The sequence below is a fragment of the Silurus meridionalis genome, chromosome 10, assembly GCF_014805685.1.
Source record: "Silurus meridionalis isolate SWU-2019-XX chromosome 10, ASM1480568v1, whole genome shotgun sequence".
Taxonomy (NCBI): Eukaryota; Metazoa; Chordata; class Actinopteri; order Siluriformes; family Siluridae; genus Silurus; species Silurus meridionalis.
In genome coordinates, this window is record NC_060893.1 from 18,843,589 (window position 1) to 18,870,151 (window position 26,563).

Here is a 26,563-nt window from a genome sequence, read left to right on the forward strand (position 1 = left end):
TTTTGAGAGACAAATGCACGCTCCTTTTGTTTCTATGCAATAAAATAGTAAATTTAACAGTATTAAGATGTACTTGGACAAAAACAAATATATAAATGTACAGATGTTAAACTTTATTCTCATTCAGTAAATCCTCCCTTAGCATTTATAACAACTTTACACACTTTTGTCATCTGGACAGTTCATTTCTCCAAACATTCAGATGAAATACTTTGTAATGCCGTTTGTAAATCTTGCTAGATGAGTTCTTCTCTAGTTGGATATTTCTTCTGCCATTCATCCCAGATGATTCAGATCATCGCAGAGCAGAACAGTAGGATTTAAGTGCAGTGACTGTGGAGGTGAGGAAGTCTGCTAACACCTTCTCTCCTGTTCTCCAGCTTACATAATGTTCTTCTTTTAGAACCTAAATTGTCAAATTTTGACTTATCTGACCACAGAATTTTTTTTGTATCTATCTATCTATCTATCTATCTATCTATCTATCTATCTATCTATCTATCTATCTATCTATCTATCTATCTGTCTGTCTGTCTGTCTGTCTGTCTGTCTGTCTGTCTGTCTGTCTGTCTGTCTAGTATTGAGATCCCCTTTCACCTTTTTCAATTTTATACTGCAACCTGCTACTACAATCGTTGTTTTTTTTTTCTCATTAATATACACTTAGTATCCCATGATGACACAGTAAAAACAGAATTCTAGAAATGTCTGTGTATAATAATAAAATCACAAAACCTGAAATATCACATGCACATACGTATTCAGACCCTTTGCAACAACACGCTCAGGTGCCTCCCAATTCTCTTATTTGTTGCTGAGATGTTTCTGCCTCTTGACCGGAGTCTACCTGCGGAAAGTTTATTGATTGGACGTGGTTTAGAAAGGCACACACCTCTCTATAAAAGGCCACACAGTTGATAATGAATATATAAATAAATATATGCAGCTCTCTGGGTAAGAGGTAGATATTTCTGCTACCATTTGTCTGAACAACTGACTAATCAGCTGTGAGTTTAACTTGTGAAAATGATGTCACTTTTTGTAAATACCCTTCTAACCTATATGGAAACATGACGCTTAATCAGGAAATCATGACTAGCATACTGTTTCACATTGTTTGCAAGCAATTACATCCGGAAATCTATGACACACAGGTGTAATTTTTAGTTCCTGTTTGGGGTTTGCAGAGTCAAACCGTTTATATGCCCACTCACCAAACTGACCTAACTCTTCCTCCAGACATCTGTCTGAAAAAAATATCTCAATCTTTTAAACTAATAAAACCGAACTTAATCTTTATCTCCCACTTTCTCAATGAAACTAACCACTTTGATTTAAAGCTTTTAAAAGACATTTTCAACATATGTTTTTTAGCCACATGTAGATTCCACGACATTCATATTTTTTTTATTTTTATATTTCAATAAATTCTCTAGGGTCATGAAGTTTTGATCTGTGTGGGAAAGTTCGACTGCGAGCAATTCATTGATTACTCTTTGTTATTTTCATTATTTATTTTCACAACTGACAATGCCAATGTTTCATCATTATTATTTTTTTTTACACATGCTTGTACAGGAAGTGAAGAGAATGTGACTGCTTCCCAAAAAAGCACTGCTTCCACCTATTTTTGTTATTTGGTCATAGAGTCATTTTCTTAATTCAGTAACTTTTCAGAAAAGTGCTAAGTAATAGCATTGTTACATACACACACTTTATATTTGGGTCACGATTCGGGTAATTTTTCGGTACTGTTTGTGGGAAGAGATACAAAACATTTTTTTTAAACGCAGTTTGTCATTTTTAACAATTGAGAACATTAACAGTTACATTAAAACAATGTTTAAATAAAATGCCTGCTTGGTTAAATAATATATAAAATAATATTTCATAAAATGTTATAATATTAAAACAAAAATAAAATAGAAAAAATAAATCAAGTTAATGCAATACACTTTTTTTTAATATTAATTACATTTAAATAGATCGAATCTTACTTAACTGTTCTACTTAACATACTTTAACAAATGTCTTTATTCCTTTCATTCTTCATTCATTCAGTCCTACGATATGCAGAATTCCTTTTAACAGAAACTTTTAAAGCAAATGCTAAAGACCCTTTTTCGGTAAACTGTCGTAAAAACTGAAAAAGGCGTGATTTCACGCATGCACAAAACAAAATATAAATTTTACAATGCACTACAAGTCGTATTTATAATAGAGAGTGAGTAAACACAATTAAAACCTGCTAATGTGCTTTTTTTGGACCCCTGGCATTGTTGTGTACGTTTTTTAATTCAATAATACTATTAAAAAACAGACATTAAACAACAGTGCAAGGTGGAGACTAAACCATCAAATGTGCGCTGCATTAATCGCGCTCGAGCTAAAACAGGCCCCAAGAACAAAACTAAATATAATCCATTAACATGCATTAAACTGACACACTTGCTACATAGACAATGAGAGCAAAACCTAATGTGGATATGCGTACTTGTTTTTCTGAGTTTTGTACTATTCACTAAGGTCATGATGTACCATATGTTCTATCATAATAAATAATTCATATGACTTGATGGCAGTGGTGTCCCACGCGGTGCAATCTGACATCCTTCTGCTGATAGAGTCCATCAGTGGGAGATGCGCTGGGATTATTCACCATGTTTTCTTCCTGTTTTTGTTGGTAAAGCTTGTGTGTTCCTAATTATTAATTTAGAGCTCTTTTCAGCATTGTATTTGTGTTTGGGTTGCATTGTTTCTATCTACAGACCTGGTCAATTTTACAGAAGCAAGTCAGGGTACTTGACCAATGAAGGCATGATCTACCATTAACTAAGCTATAATAATAATAATAATAATAATAATAATAATAATAATAATAATAATAATAATAATACTTTTATTATCAATAATAATGATTTAATAATTATACGAGTAAACAAAAAATTATCATGCTAATAACATTTTACCTTTTGCCAGAGCTACCATTCTTTTCCTCCTTCTGTAGTAAACCTCGAGTACATCATCACCTACCTCTAAGATATCCCTCAGAGCTCTGTAACAAACTCATCAATAGGTTTTAAAAAGATACGGGGAAAAATACATTACAGTAACTTGATGGCTTAACGTTGTTTCTACTCCATACCACCATCACAGCTGGTACAAAATAAAATGTGACTATGTGACAAGATAGCAAATGCATTGGTTTGACAGCAGGGGCAGTAAATATGAAGGAATCATAACAATGCCTCTTTTACTGCAGCCACTATGACAATAATTTGTCTGACAAAAAAGTACAATACAATCAAACATTCTGTATATGTGTTATGTCATGTTAGCCACCCACAAATAAGTATTTGGAACCGTCATAAAAAACCTGAAATCCCCACCAAGCTACGTCTCCACCTGTGTACTCAAATAATGAACTGAACAAAAACCATGAACTTATTGAATTCCCTTTTTTTTTAAATGGCAATGAAGTATAACCTATTGTTTGGGTGTGGGTGTGGAAGTATATATCTGTACCCGTAAGCCTACTCATTCCTTTTTTTATCCCCAGCCCCCTCTATAACCTCCTCTGCAACACGCCTGTACATGTGAAAGGGGAAATCAGCGTCAAAACCATTAGCCTACAGTTTATTTATATGTGCCATTTCAGTCTCGAAGCCATAAATCAACACACGAGGCAAGTGATAATATTGTCCAAACACATTTGCTCCCATTTAAGGCCTGAATTTATGAATGTATGCCTGTAACCTAACATGCAAGTCATTAGATTTTATATCAGAATCAGAATCAGAATCAGGTTTATTGACCAAGTGTGTTGACACACACAAGGAATTTGGTTCCAGCTGCTTGTTACTCTCAAAAAAACAGACATAAATAAAAACCTATACAAGACAAAACAGACACGACAAGACAAAAACAGACTATACAAGACAATACAGACAATATATATATATATATATATATATATATATATATATATATATATATATATATATATATATATATATACATATATAAAATTTAATTACTTGCATGTTAAGGTTACAGGCATACAATCATAAATTCAGGCTTGCATATGTTGCACTTATGTAATCCAAGCAATCAGTCCAAAGGTGTGTGTGTGTGTGTGTGTGTGTGTGTGTGTGTGTGTGTGTGTGTGTGTGTGCGAGCGAGCAAGCGAATGTGCACTGCAGCACTTTGAGACTGCAAAGTATAAAAACAACTGAAGGTGAAAAATATCTACATTTTAGAATAATTCTTCAAATGACAAAGCAGATCAAAAAAGTATGCTGCGGTTTCTTCTGTACTTCTTTTGAAATGCTGATTTAGTAAACTGGTAAAACATTTTTTACTGTATTTGTGTTTCCCTGATATACATGTGTACGGTATCTCGTACATAAACCCTTTCTCTCTACACTGGTTAAAGAGTTCTCAAATCAGATAAAGGCTTAGTGGCTCTGTCGCTAAAACGAAGTACTGTTTCATAAACAGGAAAAAAAAAAATCTTTATCCCTATAGGAATGGTAAAGTCAAAATCACCTAACTAAGTGACTATCACTCTTGTTAGTGAAATTTCCTATAGACATGGGACATGCAGTATGATAAAATAGACATGCTACACTGATGCTGGTTGAAAATGGATGTAGTTGAAGTGTATTTAGGGTATTTAATGTCAATTTAATCTAAAATAAAGAACAGACACAGTAGCATTAATGCATTCATTCTAGTAGTCAGCCCTCAAAAAGGCCATGATTGTACAATGCCCCTGTCATGAGAAACACAAACGTATACTTAATGTTGCAGACTTACATGCAGGCTTGCATATCTTGCACTTATGTAGTACAAGCAATCAGTCCAAAAGTATAATATTATGACTCCATGCCTGTTTTTTTTACATGTAGGTTCCCTGTTTTAGAAGATCGGTATGGATTGGCACAAAAGCTGCTGTCTGAGTCAACAGCATAATATAAGTGCCAAGGACCTGAGGAGAATTAAAGTGCAAAATATGGCCAAGATGTTTGATGTGAAGGTTGTATAATCAAATCCCAGCACTACCAAGCTGTCACTGCTGGGCCCTTGAGCAGAGTGCTCAACCCTTAACTGCTCAATGTATAAATAAGATCATTGTAAGTCTATATGGATAAGGTCTGCCAAAGCCTATAAATGTAAATGTAAATTTAGGTTTGCAAATTCATGTCATTTCTTCTTGACAACAGTGTATAAAAACGTTACTTGCAGGTCCTGTACTGTATGTGAATTAGCAAACAGGGAAAAAAAATAAAAGCACTAAAATGAGCACCTCTATTGTACTTGTAAATGCAAAGCAGGGTTTAAGTGTAACAATGCTCATACCCAAATAACAATCTCTTGATGGATTCCACAAACAGCTTCTGTAAGTTAATAATTAAGCTGTGATAAATAAGAACAAAAGTAAGAATATCTGTCAAATGGTTTCAATGCAGATGTAAATGCAAATAAAGACAATGTTTTTAGACATCCTTTTTACAGGAAATTACTAGATATACTGTCATTTTGTTAATCTCACCTAGTGAGTAACCATTAAATAAAACATTGTTTTGCCTAAAAGTTTCAACCATGAACATTGAGATACAGCTTTCATACAGCTTTTCACTTTGATAGTCATCCATTTTTTTTTAGCATGATGTGCTGATTAAAATTCCACAAAGCTTTTGGTGGATCTTTAAAAGATCACTTCCAATAGTAAGAACATTAATGGAAGAACATTTTTACATGTAACATGATGGTTATAACTTTAATAGAACATAACCAAAAGTGGGAAGTAACGAAATGTTTGTACTTTGTACCTAAGTAGATTTTTATGGTATCAGTACTTCACTATTTATTTTTTGTACAACTTTTTACTTTTACTCATTACATCTTTACACACATATGCACTTTCTACTTTTTACAATTTCAAACCAGGCTCGTCACTTTAGTTTTTATCTATTTAGTGACATCATTTTTTTATTATTATTGCATGCCATTTTCAGTCTATCAATCTATTTCTTGTCATTGTGCGGCTTTTTTAATTTACCACTGGTGTATCATTTCCTGGCTCTCACACACCACAGACGTAGGCTAGTTTACAAAGCAAACAACGAGCAAGTCAGAAGGCAACAAGAAGTTTGGGCTTCATGTAAATGGAGAGTCAGCGATGTAAATATGACTAAGAGCAGAGACATTTCTGATCACCTGATCAGAATCATCATCATCTTTTCTCTGACTGTGTTCTATATGGTGGATGTTCAGCCTGGATACATTCATTACTTAACAAAATCTGAAAATCGTTTGGAATTAATATATTAATTAGGGCTGTCAAAATTTAAAAAAATTTAACGCAAATTAATTTTTTTAGCGTGTACTGACTGCAGGGCACATTTGTTTGACCATTTTTAATAAAGAATTCTCACTGATATAAAACTAAATTAACTGTTTTACTGATGCGCCAAGTCGCAAATCAACACCAAAATCTGCCATGATGCACACAATTAACCTTTTGAGATCGACAAACGCACCGGCACATTTTGTGACATTTTTTCCCCCATAACACTGAAAAAAACTGACATTACTTTTTTGATCATACATAGAAGAGCAATACATCATTCAAATCTGTTGAGGGTTGATTTCTATTTGTACACACTCATAATAACAACAAAATACTGTTGCTTATGTAAAATCAAGAAAAAACACAGGGGGAGCTCTTTGCTTTAGCTGTCATCTCTCTTCACAAATATAAATCAAACAACCTGAATGTCATTAAAATCTTGCCTCACAGACATAATAAATATATGTATAGAGATCTTAAATGTCTACTTTTAAATATTCTCTGACAGAATATTCAGAGAATATTCTGTCATATCGGCCGACAGCGAGACCACAGCGCCGGCGGCGAGACCGTGAACAAAGGAGGGGGAAGGCTTAACCCGCACCAACCATCGATTCCTAGCATCTTTCTTGCTAATGTACCCTCTCTTGCAAATAAAATGGATGAGCTGCTGCTCCGGATATCATCACACAAACGGAATAAGGAATGTAATTTCATGATTTTTACGGAAACATGGCTTAACAACAACATTCCCAGCAGCGCCATTGAGCTCGGGAGTCGCAGTGTTTTTCGGGCGGACAGGACGGCAGAGGACTCTGGTAAGCGCAGAGGTGGAGGTCTGTGCATTTTTGTTAACAACTCATGGTGCACGGACTCTACTGTTACTGAAAGTCATTGCTCTGTTCATTTAGAGTATTTGATGATTAGGTGCAGACCGTTTTATTTTATTTACCAAGAGAATTCTCAGCCATTGTTGTGACTGCGGTGTACATTCCGCTGGATGCTAATGCTAAGATAACTATGGAGGAACTGCATGCAGCCATTAGCAAACAGCAGTCTGCACATCCTGAAGGAGCTATTGTTGTTGCTGGAGATTTCAACCACTTCAACCTAAAATCTGTTTTACCAAAATTTCACCGCAATGTCTCCTGCTCTACCAGAGGGGACAAAACACTTAACCAGGTATACACAAACATACCTGAGGCATACACAGCCATTTCCCTCCCCCACTTGGGTCAGTCTGATCACCTCTCTTTGTTCATGCTACCCAAATACACACCACTGATCAAATGTGTGAAACCAGCTCTGAGGACAGTAGAGGTATGGCCAGAGGGAGCCATTTCTTCTCTACAGCAACAGTTCCAGGATACTGACTGGAACATGTTTGCCTCACAGGCCACACTGGACTCTCACACGAACATGGACAGTTACACATCATCTGTTTTGGACCATATCAACACATGCTACTGTCACTACTGTCAAACACGTGAAATCCTTTCCTTATCAGAAGCCTTGGATGAACTCTGAAGTCCGTCTCCCATGAAAGCAAGAGATGCTGCCTTTAAATCTGGCAGTGCAGACTACAATATAGACTATAGACTACAACATAGCTAGGGCCAACCTGAAAAGAGGCATCAGGAAAGAAAAAAATTACATTTAAACTCCACACAGAAGAGCACTTCCACAACTCTGACCCCCAGACGCATGTGGAAAGGCATCCAGACCATCACAGACTACAAACGCACAGCTCAACCAACCAGCAGTGCCTTCCAACCGGACAAGCTCAATCACATTTTTGCTCGTTTTGACCAATGCACAGGACATTTCACAACAACCACGGACTCTTCTACTGCTTACAGCCCACTTTCACTCTCAACAACGGACGTCTATTCAGTGTTTAGCAGAGTGGATGCACGAAAGGCAGCTCGCCCGGATGGCATACCAGGACGTGTTCTAGGAGCATGCGCTGGACAATTGGCACAGGTTTTTACTGACATTTTCAACCTGTCATTGGCCCAAGCCACGGTTCCTACATGCCTGAAGACCACTACCATCATACCAGTGCCTAAGCACTCAGCTGCTAAATGCCTGAATGACTTTCGCCCAGTTGCACTCACCCCTATTGCTATGAAGTGCTTTGAGAAACTGGTCCTGAATCACCTCACTGCAGGCCTACCACCTACACTGGACCCACACCAGTTTGCCTATCGCCAAAACAGGTCAACAGAGGATGCAGTTTCCACAGCTCTTTATTCAGCCCTCACCCACCTGGATAAAAGCAACACATACATCAGAATGCTGTTCATTGACTTTAGCTCTGCGTTCAATACAGTCCTCCCCACTGTACTGATCACTAAGCTCAGTGAACTGGGTATCTGCACCTCCATTTGCAGATGGATTCTGGACTTTCTCACCAACAGACCTCAATCTGTCAGGTTGGGAAACCAGGTATCCTCTACCTCTATCCTCTGAACACTGGCATCCCTCAGGGCTGTGTTCTGAGCCCACTGCTCTACTCCCTGTTCACCCACGATTGTGCTCTTCTGTATAATTCCAACATCTTCATCAAGTATGCAGATGACACCACCGTGGTCGGCCAGATTGACAACAATGACGAATCGGCCTACAGGGGAGAGATCCATAATCTAACAGCGTGGTGTGCCACCAAAAACCTGACTCTCATCGCCACGAAGATCAAAGAGCTCATTGTGGACTTTCAGAAATCCAACAGCAGGAGACATCTACCTGTCAACATCAATGGAACTGAGGTAGAACGAGTCTCCAGCTTTAAGTTCCTGGGAGTTCACATCTCTGAGGATCTGACATGGCAGCAAAATACTTCAGCCCTGGTTAAAAAAAGCACAACAGCGACTGTACTTCTTGAGAAATCTCAAGAAATCTCATCTGTCCCCGGGGATTTTAACGAACTTCCACCGCTGCATCATTAAAAGCATCCTGACCAACTCAATCACTGTATGGTACGGAGGCTCTACTGTGAGTGAACAAAAAGCCCTGCAAAGGGTGGTCAAAACCGCCCGATGCATCACTGGCACCCAACTACCTGCTATTGAACACCTTCACCACAGCCGATGTCTGCGCAGAGCTCACAACATTATCAAGGACTCTTCACATCCCGGTCATAAACTGTTTAACCTCCTTCCATCACGAAGGAGATACAGGAACTTGCGCACCACAGGGACAGCTTTTTTCCATCCACCATCACACTACTGAACTCTACACTACACCGCTAATCACTACAAAACAAAACACAAAACAAAACACTGTATATAACCTCTGTACTATACATGTACATAGTACATACTTTTCTATTACTCATTACATCTGCACTATTTTTTATCTATGTATCTTTATATCATTACTGTACATTCTGCCCAACTTTTCATTTATTTGTGTATATAACCTGTGTGTGTATATATATATATATATATATATATATATATATATATATATATATATATATATATATATATATATATGACTGTTTATTCGACTTGCTAACTTTTAATTACTCTTCAATGCCATAGCCTTAAGAACCATTCCTGTACTTCTTAATGATGTCCACACATCTCTGCACTGTTACTGCCTTTATATTTATTCACTGTACATATGCTTATATATTTATATATATAGTAGACTAGTTATTTAGCTGCTAATTCTTAAATGCCATAATCTTATAACCTACACTTCTGCACATAACTCTTTAATGCCATAGCCTTAGAACCATTCCTGTACTCTAAATTGATGTCCACACATCTCTGCACTGTTACTGCCTTTATATTTTTTCACTTTACATATGTTTATATTTATCACTTTATCACTTGCTGTAAATATGCTAGATATTTATCTGCACTTTTGCACGATAGCTACTTTTCGCACTTCTGGTAGATGCCAAACTGCATTTCCTTGCTGTGTACCTCTACAATGCAATGACAAATAAGTTGTATCTATCTATTATGTAATGCGTATTAAAGCTAGAAGAGGAAGAGTTTCTCCGGTATCACATAATTAACCATCCGTGTCCATTTGATGTCCTGATGATTTACATAATTTAAAACACCATAATTACTTTAATATGTAGTGTGAGCATGGTTTCACTAATAATAAACATACATTTGCAAAATCATCCATATTTTTCCATACCTATGTTGATTACAGTATTAAAAACTGAAAAGTATTAATTTAAGGTACATTTAGAACAGATAAAACTATGCGAATAAGTTGCGATTAATCACGAGTTAACTCATGACAATTGTGCGATTAATCACGATTAAATGGTATAATCGATTGACAAACATAATATTAATATGATGTGAGTCAATTTACCAGCATGACTCTAAAACGGGTTGTAGTAATGACTACTTTTTACTTTAGTACATGTACAGAGCCCAAACTTCTTTACTTTAACTTGAGCGAAAAAGTGCAATCAGTATTTTTACTTTTATCCAAGTCTCGAGAATTGAGTGATGTGTACTTTTGCCACCTCTGGACATAAAGAAGAATTAACATATAATGTTAATATTTTGAGGTCACAAATAATTATGTTGAAACTGAGATCAAAATCCCAGACTGTGTAATTTGAGTTCAACAAAATATTTGGTGCGATCGCCATATTTAATATGTGGTCTTGGCCTAATTATAAGGCAAAATTAAATTGAAAAGCAGATTTGCTCTGCAGATTTGCTTAACATAAAGCAGACCCATGGTACATACATGTCACAATGCCAGTCCAGTATGTCTTGGTCTAAGATCATTCTTCTGTGCTTTTTTATGCAAATAGTTATGTAATGCATGTCAATAAATGGGTAACTCAGTCGTTAAGCCATTGGACTTAACCGATTGAAAGGTCATGACTTCAAATTCCAGCACCACCAAGCTGCCACTGTTGGGCTTTTGATCAAGGCTGTTAACCCACAAGTGCTTGGTTGTATAAATTAGATTGTAAATATGAATAAGGACATCTGCTAAAAGCAGCAAATGTAAAATATTTCTTAAAATATTTATTTTGTGCCCGTATATGATTAATTAATAAATTATTAATTACCATGTCACTTCACATTAACCAAGTTAAAGTGTCATAAATTATTAAATAAGCTCTAATATATTTTGTCTTATAAAATAGCAAGTTGATGCTATGTACTGTATAGTCGTCAAATGGTTCAAAACATTTATTTATTTATTCCAACTTAAAAAATAGCAATTGTTTTTTTCATCACATAAAAGTCACTTCTGGATTTGTATACTATGAATTCAGGATATGTTTATTCTGTCTTCTAAATCTCAAAGCAGGATTTACTGTATGTTTATTTGCAGCATTTAAAATAGCATATGCTACATAGGGTCATGTGCAAAAATGCGCAAGGGCAAGAATGTTATGCTTGGTGGAAATGCTAGCTTGATCCCTGTGAGGATTCAAAACAAAGCAAGCAGTTATTTAACATATCAATAGTGAATCAGCCACTTGTGTGAATTTGACCTTATGCTGCATTCACTTCTTCTTCTTCTTTTGGCTGCTCCTATTAGGGGTCTCCACAGCGGATCATCCGGCTCCATACTACTCTGTCCTCTACATGTCAAGTTTCAAGTCCAGTCAAGTTTATTTCTATAGCGCTTTTCACAACAGACATTGTCTCCAAGCAGCTTTACAGAATGTAACAGTTAAGGTAAATGGTGTGTGTTTATCCCTGATGGCTTTAATGAAAAACAGGGTCTGTTACATGGCTTGTATCTAAACAGTAGCCTACCAAGAAAGTCATTGTTCACTGTCTTCCTCCTTCCTTTCACAATAATTTCGATTTAAAAAAAAAACGATTTAATATAAAGAGTTTAATTGGTTCACCTGAACCCATTCGGCAATTTCATTAGTCTAATGTTATGCGGCTCATAACTTCATAAATTAGGCGCTTCGTTTTTTAAACCGCGGGGTTCAAAGCGTGGGAAAAAAGTAGCGGCTTATAGTCCGGAAAATACGGTATTAGTAATGATCTTTCTACAGTCTTATACAGTTATTATGGTTATAAAACTAGGAGCTACTCATCACAGATCCAGCACCAGCTTCTCCATGCCCGAGCCTTTAAACACTCAAGGAGGTCCAATGTCAACACTCCACATGAAGTGGGATCCAATTGTCACTAGTACGTCTCTAGATGGTACGGGATGTTTGCGGGGTCGGCATCTACTTCTTTAAAGGTCCACAATCTTCATAAGATGGGACGTGACTGGGGCTGGAGCAACCTCAGGATGCCTCAGGATGAGTAAAGAAAAAGTAGCAGTGGAGAGGAATTAGCGTAGCTGCTGTTCATGATATTAACAGCACAAGTTGATAATGTGCATGTGATCAGATATTCTGGAGCACAAGGTTATGATGTGATGTGTGTTATGTGTAGGCTTTGCTAAAAAGATATGTTTTTAATCTGCATTTAAACTGGGAGAGTGTCTCTAAACCCCGAACACTGTCAGGAAGACAAGGTTTAAGAGCTAAATGTAAGAATGCTCCACCACCTTTAGTGGACTTTGCTATTCTAGGAACTACTAGAAGTCCGGAGTTTTGAGATCTCAGGGAACGTGACGGATTGTAGCATGTTAGAAGACTGGAAAGATAATTGGGAGCTAAACCACTTAGTGTTTTGTAAGTAAGTAGCAGTAGTTTGTAGTTGAATCAAAACTTAACAGGTAGCCAGTGTAGGGACGATAAGATTGGGGTTATATGATCATATTTTCTTGACCTTGTGAGAACTCTGGCTGTTGCATTCTGGACTTCTGGCTTGTTTATTAATGATGCAGGACAACCACCTAGTAATAAATTACAATAGTGCAGTCTGTAGGTCATGAAAGCATGGACGGGCTTCTCTGCATCAGATATACACAACAAGTTTCTTAGCTTACCAATATTTCTAAGGTGGAAAAAGGCTGTTTTTGTAACATGGTTGATAGAAAGAAAGACTAGGTGGTGTCTAAAATAACTCCCGGGTCTATTTCTGTTGAACTAGTGGTTACAGAACATCCGTCTAAATGCAGGTTAAAATGCTGGAGCTTCTTTGCACGGGTTTTTGAGCCGATGAGCAAAATCTCCGTCTTATCAGAATTTATTAATAGAAAGTTATGACTCATCCAATCTTTTAACTCTTAAACACACTCAGTTATCCGAGCCAATTGAGCTGTATCGTCTGGTTGTGAGATATATAGCTGGGTATCATCAGCGTAACAGTGGAAGCTAATCCCATGCCTTCTAATAATATTTCCTAAGGGAAGCATGTATATTATATCTGCCTCTTTCAAACCAACTACCTGCATGTCTTTCCTCATCACATCCATAAACCTCCTCCTTGGTTTTCCTCTTTTCCTCCTTCCTGGTGGCTCCATCCTCAGCATTCCCCTACCGATGTAACCCATGTCGCTACTCTGCACATGTCCAAAGCATCTCAATTGGGCCTCTCTCACTTTGTCCCCAAAACGTCCTACATGCGCTGTCCCTCTAATAAACGTGTTTCTAATCCTGTCCATCGTCGTCACTCCCAACGAAAACCTTAACATCTTCAGCTCTGCTACCTCCAGCTCCACCTCCTGTCTTTTACTCAATGCCACTGTCTCTAATCCATACAACATCGCAGGTCTCACCACAGTCCTATAAACTTTCCCTTTCACTCTTGCAGATACTCTTCTATCACAAATCACTCCTGCCACTCTTCTCCACCCACTCCACCCTGCCTGCACTCTTTTCTTCACTTCTCTAACACATTCTCCATTGCTTTGCACTGTTGACCCCAGGTACCTAAACTCCTCCACCTTCTCCACCTCTTCTCCCTGCAACTGCACCACTCCACTGCCCTCCCTCGCATTCACACACATGTACTCTGTCTTACTCCTACTGACTTTCATTCCCTTTCTCTCCAGCGCATACCTCCACCTCTCCAGGCTCTACTCAACCTGCTCCCTACTCTCACCACAAATCACAATATCATCCGCAGACATCATAGTCCTGTCTGACCTCGTTCGTCAACCTGTCTATCACCACTGCAAACAGGAAAGGGCTCAGAGCCGATCACCCTGTCAGAAACTCTTCACCTCCACTACACTCTTACTAAACTTATCCCTCAGAATCACCCCTACACCATTTCTCTTTCCATCCACACCATGATAGAACAGTTTAAAGCCACCTCCAATGGCCTTACTCTCTTTCCACTTGGTCTCCTGAACACACAATTCTCCACTCCATCATATCAGCTAACTCTCTTCCTTTACCAGTTATAGTAGCAACATTTAAAATACCCACCCTATCCTCCACTCTCCTCCACTTCTTCATTTTCTGCTTATATATTTTCTATGTGAGAAAAAAACCAAACACTTTTTTCTTTGTTTAAATCTTAATAACAGCATACAAAGATACTGCATGACTTTATTCTGTCATGTTTTACAGCAATTACATATATACAATAATATTGTTGCATTCAGTATATGAATGCTATATTAACATCTATGCACTGGTAACATAAGAACTAAAACACAACCTAGCTTGCTATTATTGGAATATAATCCAACACCCTGTTGGAGCAAAATGATCTGCTGTGGAATATAGATGTTTCTTTGCCTAATAAATTCACATTTGTTTATTATTAGACACTTTCCGTATTTCACTGAGCACGTGTATACCATGTAAAGGAGTTGTTACTATAGAAACACTATTATATCAAAGGAAGCACGGTAATATAAGACAGTCCTTTGCCTCAGTCAGTACTAATGACAGAGCTGCTGTTCAATAATATTAATCAACACCATCTGACCAGTCATATTGGGAATTCAATAGCACTGGGTGTCATAAATTTAAGTAAGCTCAAGAAATCAATGCGGAATATCTTATTCATGAATTGGAAACATTCATTCTGAAAGTCAACATGAATGAATAAGTGCTTACTAATCATGTAGATTAAATCATCAGAAATGCTATTAGCAAACTAATCATAAGTGTGACTCTTATCTTTCCATACAAGTTATTCAGATTTTTTGTAAATCTGTAAGATCATGTTAGTTTTCATGTTGGCTGAATCATTTTAATCATGACCACAATTTCAAGTACCAGCTTGACGAAGAGGAAATATTTACAAGAAGATGAAGAACAACGAAAACAGGACAGGCGGAAGAAGAAGAGTTATTTAGGTCTTAAAGTGTTAATAAACTCCTAGCGGCAAATAACTCATAAATTTACTGTGTTGAATAAATATGCATAATGCTGATCTAGCATTTTGTGTTGTACTAATATCATCATTGTTAATAAACTAAACACTAATCATACTGTTTTGCAATTACCATGGCATAATAAAGGGCTATAATGTTTCTGTACCTTATTCTGCAACACAGTGTTTTCAAGCACATTGCTCCAGTTCATTCAGTAAGTTAGGTCAGTGGTCCCCAATCCCTGGGCTGTGGACCGGCACTGGTCCGTGGGTCAATTAGTACCGGGCCGCACAGAACAAATACATAACTTACATAATTTCGGTTTTATTTATTATCTGGTTCTGAACGATGTTTTATTTTGGAAAATTATCAGATTCTCTCCACCACATCTGTCTATGACTCACTCTTGATGCATGTCATGATGCCTCGTCACGTCTTATCTACATCCGCTACCTTCTTAAAGGGGCTGCTCCGGCAGCTGATACATATTACATTACTGCTAAATGAAAACCCCCAAGATAGCGAAATGAACAAACAACAACACAGTGGATTGCCTTTTATTATTATATTTATATAATACCAGTTTTTATGCGGGTTGTATACTTTTATTTTGTTGTATTTATCCGCCTCACCTTAAAGGCCGGTCCATGAAAATATTCTCTGACATTAATCCGGTCCGTGGCGCAAAAAAGGTTGGGGACCACTGAGTTCAATTCTAATGTTTATGCTCTAACTAAATACTAATGCTTAAGTTTTGACATAATGAATTTTTGCCCTAATCCACTTTGTTGTTGACTTAATATCTAGTGTTGAATTCAAACATGAACATATTGTACAGATTATTTTAATAATATGCTTCTAGATTTTTCCCCCAAAACACTTAAATGTTGCAAAAGGATACGAGCAAATGATGGCACAGAGGTCTCAGAAGTGCATTTGCTTTATTTATTTATTTATTTTTTTTTTTTAACAGTTAAAAGATTAAAAAAAAAATTTCCCTCAGGAGTGTAAACAGTGTTGTATTAAAACCTACAGTGACGAAACAACCTAATGCAAGAAGGCCAAAGCACTGACACGTTGAAATAACTTTTAAGTGTAAATTGTAAATAGGTACATTGGGCATTGCAAGTTCTATCCAGTGTGCGAGTTCAACAGTGTAATGACTGGAAGAACATAGTTTTGAAGTCTAATTCTTTTTTTTTTGTTAAATACCTAGTATTGTATTAATCACGCACACTGAACACTGATCATAAGCAAGTGCAGTCTTTCCACTCTTTTTTTTTTTTTAATGAGTGAAGCTGACGGAATCGGGGACAGTAGAGGATGTCCTTGGGGTTTAGTTTGGATGAAACCTGAAACGCTGTGTGTGTGCGGCGGAAAGAGACGGCTCCTTCTCGCCACTCGACGTCAGCGCATGGCACGGGGTTCGCGTGTCCCTCAGTCCGGTCCGGTTTGCTCACACCGACACGGACGCAGCGGAGAGCACACTGCGCGTGAGGGGTCTAGGCAAAGCGTGCACGGATTTTCCTCCAACCTGAGCAGCAGCTCAGCGTGCCTTTTTTCGGGAAAAAAAAATTTTTGGTGCATGAAACGGGAATTAAAAAAAAAAAAGAAAGAAAAGGATTCGCGTTCTAAGTTTTTCTTATGCATGATGCATGGAATGAGAAGAAAGGAATAAGCAGATGGAAGAACATTAGGAAAAAAAGGGTGATTTCCCCACCTCACCAGGAGCGTTTACACGACTCTTATGTGAATATAGTCATGTAATCTGGAAATGTGGTGCTTGCAATTCTTCACTTTTATTTTCATGTGTCTGACATGTGACTAAAAAGCAGCCGCGGGCTTTGGGATGACTCCGGATGGCTTTGCTGGAAAGCATAAGCATCATAATTTCAGTGCCAAGTCAACTGGAGGAAAATTTAGGGTGAGTGTAATAATAATAATAATAATAATAATAATAATAATAATAATGATTGGGGTGTGTGTGTGGGGGGGTATTGTTTATTAATTTGTAAGGAATTAATTTGCACACAGTGACCATTGATATGCAAGAACATATTTTGGATGCAGCAAGGAAACCATGTGATGACTTCAAACAATATCTTGGAAAATAAATGTATGAGATTTTGGCAGTGAGAGGAAATACCCATGACCACTACACTGGATGCCAATGAGATCATCATCTATCTGGCTCTGGTCTCAGTTTTTCGAGAGGTTCCTCTTACGATGCAGTGACTTCTGGAAGCGGATAAAAACTGGCAGTGATGGATTTTAATCTAACTGTGATTGACAGCGGTTTGTTGGAGAGCGACCAATCAACACGAGTTCTTACCGGCTGTTTCCTGTCTCTCCTCATTCTTTCCACCCTGCTGGGAAACACGCTGGTTTGTGCAGCAGTCACCAAATTCCGCCATCTCCGCTCCAAAGTCACCAACTTCTTTGTCATTTCACTGGCTGTATCAGATCTACTGGTCGCCATCTTGGTCATGCCTTGGAAGGCTGTAACGGAAATCGTTGGCTTCTGGCCTTTTGGATCATTCTGTGACATCTGGGTGGCTTTCGATATCATGTGCTCAACAGCATCCATCCTCAACCTTTGTGTTATCAGTGTGGACCGGTACTGGGCCATTTCCAGCCCGTTTCGCTATGAAAGAAAGATGACTCCCAAGGTGGCATTTGTGATGATCAGCACAGCTTGGACGCTGTCTGTGCTCATCTCTTTTATCCCGGTGCAGCTGAACTGGCACAAGGCACAGCCAGCAATCTTTCCATTGCTGAACTCTTCTTATGGACCACCCGTGAAGGACAACTGTGACTCTAGCCTAAACCGAACCTATGCTATTTCCTCCTCCCTCATCAGTTTCTACATCCCAGTGGCCATCATGATTGTGACCTATACACAGATTTACAGAATAGCTCAGAAGCAGATTAAAAGGATCTCAGCACTGGAAAGGGCTGCAGAGAGTGCTAAGTTCCGGCACAACAGCATGGGCAGCAACTGCAATATGGACTCTGAGAGTTCCTTTAAGATGTCCTTCAAAAGGGAGACCAAGGTGCTAAAGACTCTGTCCGTTATAATGGGAGTGTTTGTGTGTTGCTGGTTGCCCTTTTTTGTCCTTAACTGCATGGTGCCATTTTGTGAGCGCAACCTTCCATGCATCAGTCCCACCACCTTTGACATCTTTGTGTGGTTTGGATGGGCAAACTCATCTCTCAACCCCATTATATATGCTTTCAACGCAGACTTCCGCAGGGCTTTTTCCATCCTATTGGGCTGCCCTAGGCTTTGCCCAGGTCACAATGTCATAGAGACACATAGCCTAAACAACAACTAAAATGACCTAGCTAAATAATTCTCTTCCTCCATGGGGTCAGAGGGTATCTTAATGTGGGGAACCTGCTCTGAAATGCAGCCTATTGCACATTTAACAGTGCCAGAGCAATCATCCCTACAAGTGGGGTGAAGGGATTTGGGATTAAGGCTACAAGAAGAATGCCCTCCTGCTGTGGTTGGGACCAGTGATGTTTCTGATGTTTCTGTTAAGGGGATAATCTTTATGACAGGCACTGTTCCTGACTCCAAAGACTGATTGCCTCGAAATCTTGCAGCTATGTACTATTTCAGGCATGAGCAAATTATACAGCTTCAAGGGACTTTGGCCTTTAGGAATTTTTTTAGTCCTCAGTGAATACAGTGTCTCAGTGAATATGTTTCGCTTACGGACCTAAAGAATGATAATGAACAAAGAAAACTGATTATATTGTAAGCATTTTAAAATGTAACTGAAACCTGCATAATGAACAGTTGATATTTATGAAGTGGATTTGAAACTAATGACTTCAACTGGGTGAAAACAGAATACATGGGACATTTTTTCTGTGCTTCTCTTTGCAGCTCATTTCCAGTTTTTAATTTGAAACGTTTAAGCCAAATGCTGAAATCTCAGTAGAAAGAAGTAGTGGCTGGTCCAAGCAAGCTTCCAGTTCTATTTAAAGATTAAAACACAATTATAAGGTTTAATAATTCAAGTGAATTATAAGTTTATTTCTTAAGTTCATAATGTAAACATTTTTTGCAGAAATCAGGAGCAGGAAATTGTAAATTGTAGTATATATACGGAGTACGATATAAAGAAGAAAGACTGGGGCTATTTTCTTTTTAGCCCAGATTGTAGATTCATGCAGCTTACCAATCATTTGCACTCTATTGTTACATCATCAGCAGTAATTGTTCAAACAGCACTTTCAGGAATTTAAATAATGAATGCAGCTGCCAATAAGTTAGGGTGTAAACAATAATTTGCCCAAATCAGATTTATTATGCCATCAATAAGACATTATACTCCTTTTATTGTTGAGCCTTTAATAGACACAATATTAGACTATATCCATTTTATCCAATATCTCAGCCAACAACCACTGTTAACAAGGAAAACTTGACTTGACTTGACTTGAAAATAATGTAGTTCTTGGTCAATTAAACCTCAAGATCAATATAATTTGGATGCAGATCTCCCACTTTCATAACAAATCCCTTAAACCTCACTTTATTCAAAAGATGAAGCTTTATACCCTGGCTTTTTTTTCTAAAACAAGAGGGCAGATGGTCAATTACGAGATGGTTGTTCCATGATTGTCATTATGAATAGGTATGCAGTTCATTGGTGTCTGTGCCCCTCTAAAGTTGCTTTTCTATTACCAAACTCTGACAGCTAACTACCAAGACAAACAGAACAGATGGCAATTAAATATGAATGCAGAAGTGGAGATGAAATATAATGAGAAAGCCCCAGTGAATGTGTAATGGTTTTATTGTTTTTATGACCGCTACTGTATTCAGAAGATGCCTATGCAGCACAAAGGGTATTCTACCTTCATCTCAATTGCAAACAGCATCCATTGCTATATTAATTAATGAGTTATGTGCAATTCTACAATGTAGCTGTATTGCTAAAGTGCTTTGTGAAGAAGAAAATAGACAATGTTCAAAGGTGGCTGAATTTTAGTTTTCAGGAGTTCACAAAATTTGACCATAGTTCCTTAAATGTTTAGGAGTGAAAAAATGATGAGAGACATGGGCTAAGATTACCAAAATGTTTATAGAATGGGTGTCTATTTGGTTTATCAGTTTCCTTTGGTGTCTCATAAATGAATAGTCAGCAATGAGCTCGCTGCCCGTCCACCAAGAACACTTTTGTACACAAAACTAACAAAACAAATTCCTGTAATATGAAGCAGTAAAATATGAAAAAGTTATTCATGTTTCATCATCTTACTGCATCACTGCTGAAAGTGTAAACACGTGGTGTATTTTCAATACCACAGTTGGAAATAAACTCTAGGTGATTTAGCCATAATAATAAATGTACTATTATGCTGTATGTAATGTGATGCATCATGTTACTAAATTTATTGTGTTGTACAAGTAGTTTTGTCTTAGCCTGTGCGGCAATAAAAGATGGACTTTGTTGAGTAGAAAGACACAGATAAAAACTTAGAGTAACTAAGTGGTCATGGTGTCTGAACCCACAGTCAGAATTTCTTTTCCCTTCACTTCTGCTGAATTAAAGTTTGTGTTGGTTTTGTTGCCATACTTTCCTGTCTCATCTTTATCTCACATAAGAGTCATGTGAGCTTCCCCTGTCAATGCCACACTCTTTGCTGTGGTGAGAGGCCCAGAAACAAGTGCCAGCGACATGTCACCCTCTGTCCTGTCTTCAGTGTGATGAAATGTGAATGGGAAACAATAGCAGACAGGAGAAACTGGGCCTCGGCATCCTTTACGATTTCATTAGTTTCTGCAGCACCATGTGACAGAGCACCACTGACATAAATACAGATAATAAGCTCAAGCCCAACTGGAGGAACTCCAGAGTCAGGAAGATATTTCTGCACAGCCGGCCTTTGTGACTGACTATGTGTTTAATTCGACCGTGTGCAGTAGGGCCCTCCATGCTGTCATTAGTGGTCAGACTCAGATTGAAAGCTCTCATGTCAGACACAATGGGAAGCATATTGAGTGACTCATTAAAAACTAGACCCAGAGTAAAGCACCAATATCACAGCATGTGAGTCACTGTGGTAATCCAATGCTGTGTTAGGCGTCTAAGGCACACTTACATGCCCAGGTAGCAATGGAAACACTTACTATAATTACCTTGCTCAAGTTCATTAGTATTTTATAACATGCTCTGTAGGGAACACGGTCAAAGCAGTGTTACACAAACACCAACGGGGCGTAAATTTAATTTTTGCTCATTGAAGGTTGACACCCTAATACCTCATGATGTTGAGTATCTTACAGCGAGATTAGATTAACAACTGTAATACAATAAACCAGTGTGACATTATGACAGTGTTTCCTGTATGACTTTTTTTCAGAACATCTGAATTAGCATAACATCTAAAGCTACATCTTTTTTTTATTTTTAATTTTTAATCAAGTCACACAGGGGTGAGAGAAGTTGAGTTCTTTATTTAAAACTAGTCCGCTGCATTACAAGTGACTCTGTACATGACTACTGGATGTCAAGGTCACTGAGTAGCTTTAGGGAGTTTTATGTTGGAGAGTGAGTGTGTGTGAAAGAGAAAGCGAGAGAAAGAGAGAGAAGCAGACATGCACAGCCTGACAGATATTTTCCCAACTTTTGTTTTGTATAAAACGATGCAGAACCGCTAACATTGGGGAAGACCAGTAGCACTGAAGCATAAATATGGAGAAGTCTGATCTTGACAGGGTTCTTCTTTGTAGGCTATCAGGGTTAATGCAAAGTCAGAGTGTAAAATTGGAGCCTGGCAAGTGTAATCAAGTGCTTGGATAAATCATATTCAATCTTGCTTAAAAATTAATAAATCTCAGTTGATATTCTAATGCTCCCAGAACTAATGCATTTGTAATGGATCATATGACATTGCTGTGACAGAGCAATCAGAAAAGCACAGGGAGCTGCAGTAGACACAGAGAGAAATGTGTCAGCTCATACACACGTTGTCTGACACTGATGCATGTTTCCACCCCATCCCTGTGGCTGAGTGTGTCTGGGTGTCTCGGTGTAGCCAATGACCATGGTCTTTGTTTTTCCACAGTGGGCCGATTTGAACCTCACCAGGATCGATGCAATTGTTAAACCTGCTGCAATAAGCGACACTCAGCTCTCTGCATCTGTTTTTCCTGCTTTCTGTATTCTCTATATGGAAATATCTTAACAAACCAATTTAGTGTTCTGCATAGTCATTATTTTTTTCTCTGTAATAAAGTGTAAAACTACATAGCTAAGTGATTTTACTATATTTATATCTGTTTTCACAACAGACATTGTCTCAAAGCAGCTTTACAGAAATCAACAGTCAAGGTGAATGGTGTGTATTTATCCCTGATAAGCAGCCATGCCGACTGTGGCATGGAAAAACTCCCTTAGATGTTATGAGGAAAAAACCTTGAGAGGAACCAGACTCAAAAGGGGAACCCATCCTCATTTGGGTGACATCAAGAGTTTGATCATAAATCTTTCAACAATACAGAACACTGGAGAGTGAGAACTAACATAAGCACAGGAGTATAAGATCATAAGTAATGATCTTTCTACAGTCTTATACAGTCTTTACGGTTATAAAACTAGGAGCTACTGAGCAACTCATAAAATAGCTCAACATTTGTGATCATCACAGATCCAAAACCAGCTTCTCCATCCCAGAGCCTTTAAACACTCCAGGTGGTCCAAAGTCAAAACTCCACAAATGTAGTGGGATCCAATTGGCACTGGTACGTCCCTAGATGGTACGGGATGTTAGCAAGTTCGGCATCTACTTCTTCAAAGGTCCATTATTTTCATGAGGTGGGACGTGACTGGAGCTGGCGAAACCTCCGGATGCCTCAGGATAGGGAGAGAAAGAGAAGCAATGGAGAGGAATTAGCGTAGCTGCTGTTCATGAAATTTACAGCACAAGCTGATAATGTGCATGTGATCAGATGTTCTGGAGCACAAGGTTATGATATGTGATGTGTGTTATGTGTAGGCTTTGCTAAAAAGATAAATTTTTAATCTGCACTGGGAGAGTGTGTCTAAACCCCGAACACTGTCAGGAAGACTATTCCAAAGTTTAGGAGCTAAATGTGAGAATGCTCTACTGACTTTAGTGGACTTTGCTATTCTAGGAACTACTAGAAGCCCAGAGTTTTGAGATCTCAGGGAGCGTGACGGATTGTAGCATGTTAAAAGACTGGATAGATACATGGGAGCCAAACCATTTAGGGCTTTATAAGTAAGAAGCATTAGTTTGTAGGCGATTCAAAACCTGAGGGGTAGCCAGTGTAGGAACGATAAGAATGGGGTTATATGATCATATTTTCTTGACCTTGTAAGAACTCTGGCTGCCGCATTCTAAACTAACTGAAGCTTGTTTATTAATGATGCAGAACATCCACCTAGTAATGTATTACAGTAGTCTATTCTGGAGGTCATGAAAGCATGGACAAGCTTCTCTGCATCAGATATAGATAACATGTTTCTTAGCTTAGAAATATTTCTAAGGTGAAAGAAGGCTGTTTTTGTAACATGGTTGATATGATTTTTGAAAGACAAGTTGCTGTCTAAAATAACTCCCAGGTCTTTTACCATTGAAATAGTAGTTACAGAACATCCGTCTAAATGCAGGTTGAGATGCTGGAGCTTCTGTATACTGGTTTTTGGGCCGATGAGCAAAATCTCTGTCTTATCAGAATTTAATAGTAGAAGGTTATGGGTCATCCAATCTCTTATTTCTTTAACACGATCAGTTATCAGAGCTAATTGAGCTGTATCGCCTGGTTTTGTTGAGATATATAGCTGGGTATCATCAGCATAACATTGGAAGCTAATTCCATGCCTTCTAAAAAAATTTCTTAAGGGAAGCATGTATATTGTGAAAAGCAGGGGTCCTAGAACTGAACCTTGTGGCATGCCATAATTTACAAACACCCTCCATTTTTTTCAACATCAATAACCAAATGAATGCTATATCTATATCTATCTCTCTCTCTCTCTCTCTCTCTCTCTCTCTCTCTCTCTCTCTCTATATATATATATATATATATATATATATATATATATATATATGATAATTGTAATATTCCTCTCTGGGTATTTGTATACCCATAATTCTCAATTCACCTATACCTAAATTACCCCCCCAAATCCTCAAATCACCAAATGTATACACAATGGTCCATTAATCCAATTAGCCTTTAGAATGACTTTACAGGTTAAATTACTTTTACACCTCAAGCCTATTTAGTACTTGAACTAAATGTTCCATCAAAAACTTTCAATTAGATTTTTCCCCCAAGAACTGGTGCTAGTGCCAGTCATTATCCAACCTCATTCCACATGGAAATGAGAAGAGTACACCATTTGGGTTGCAATAACACAGCTTCCTGCAAGGATAAATCAAAGCAGCCATCAGGCAAACTTCACTATTAATCCTCTCTCATCCACATGGCCCTTTGACATGTCAGGCCCAAATGCTACATCTGCCTCATGTCTTCCACCATTCCAAAGAGTCCCCATGGTGCTACTTAATAGGGATGAACATGTTCCTATTGAAAAATGAAAACATGGATGAGTTTTTTCCTGAGTCGGATTACACAAAATCAATCAAGTGGGGACACAACTGCTGTGTATATATATATATAGTTGTAAGAGTGGTTTATATTGAGCCAGTGAATCATTTAAACACCCATATTAAGATTCACATGAATAAAATGTGGTAAATCTCATTTTGATTAGTAAAATGCTAGGCTGTTCAATCATACTTAGGATTAAATATATAAACTTGGCTTAATGCATTTTGATAGCCTATATAGGTACCAAATTCCCCATATTAAAATGTCCCACTTGAACCTATTATTGCCTTTGAGATCAATTCCATGTACAGGGAGATAAACGTAGAATTTAGCTGATGAATAATGATTGTAATGCAGATTAGAAGTGGAGAGATTGGCATTTGAAGGACGGTGCGAAGGGAACCCGTGTCATGTTTGAATGAATGAAATGCTAATGCAGCACCCTTTGGGCATGCTCCTGAAGTGCTGTCTGTCCAATCTGACTCATCTCATCACATCAGTGCCATTTGCAGACAGATGCCCTCTATCATCAGTACAAGCAAGCAGCGTCAAGGGAAAGAGCCAGAGATCAGAGCGGGAGAATGTGAAAGAAAGACAGTGAGACAGACAGACAAAGTGTTATGTCCATAGTCCTTCCAAACACTCTGACTTATTTTCTCCTGAACTACTAGCCCACATCCCACCACTGTATTAATTCCGCTCTTACTGTACTGTTGATTCTCTTTTGTTTCTATTGTTGTTTGTATTCTTCTAATTCTCCTTCTTTCTCTTATTCTTCTTATGATTATAATGATCAAGGATTAAACAGGTCTTAGAAACTTATACAGACACATTTACATTTTTCTAGGACACAATTTAGGACAAGCACTAATGTTTCTACAGTGGACTGTGCCAATTCTCTTAACCAGAATGGCAACTGTTATCTCAGGTGCCAGTTGGACACGTTTCAAAAAGTGTGAAATGTGTCCGTGTGTGTCCCGAACTCATGCTGCCTCTGACATTCAGAGCTCCAAGAAGGACGTGCAGCTCTCAAATAATGAAGGGCTTATTTTCGAGAACACCTGGGCACCAAAACACAATAAACAGGAAATACATTTTAAAAGCCTTCTAATACAAAAAAATCTCAGCTGTTGAAATTTTATTAAGTTACGAAAAAAAATTTGAAACAGACTGGGACAAAGTGGTCAAAACTACATTTAATTCCAATTTCTTTTTACTTCACTGTGCATGAGACCTATTGGGGCTGAGGGCCTGATTACATAGCAACGAGCATTCAGTGCAGTACCATGCTGTGCAAACGTTTCAGTGTTTGAAAACCTCCCCTGAATTATGTTACACCAAACCCTTGGTAAGAAGGACTCAAATTCCATAACTACAAAGAAGGCAGTAAACAGCAGGCTAAATCTGGCACCACAATA

At 38.0% G+C, this 26,563-nt stretch overlaps 1 protein-coding gene across 3 annotated transcripts; it reads left to right on the plus strand.

The window, feature by feature from the left end:
- Positions 1-16,828: 16,828 nt before the first annotated feature.
- Positions 16,829-22,619, plus strand: drd1a (dopamine receptor D1a). Of its 3 annotated transcripts, XM_046860299.1 has the most exons (3): positions 16,829-17,251; positions 17,380-17,468; positions 17,579-22,619. In XM_046860299.1, the coding sequence occupies exon 3, from the start codon at positions 17,809-17,811 to the stop codon at positions 18,877-18,879; it is 1,071 nt and encodes a 356-aa protein (XP_046716255.1). In that variant the 5' UTR covers positions 16,829-17,251; positions 17,380-17,468; positions 17,579-17,808; the 3' UTR covers positions 18,880-22,619. The 3 variants fall into 3 exon arrangements, with proteins under 3 accessions (XP_046716255.1, XP_046716252.1, XP_046716254.1); XM_046860296.1 differs by having other exon boundaries at positions 16,829-17,468; XM_046860298.1 differs by having other exon boundaries at positions 16,829-17,468; positions 17,615-22,619.
- The last annotated feature ends 3,944 nt before the right edge of the window (positions 22,620-26,563 follow it).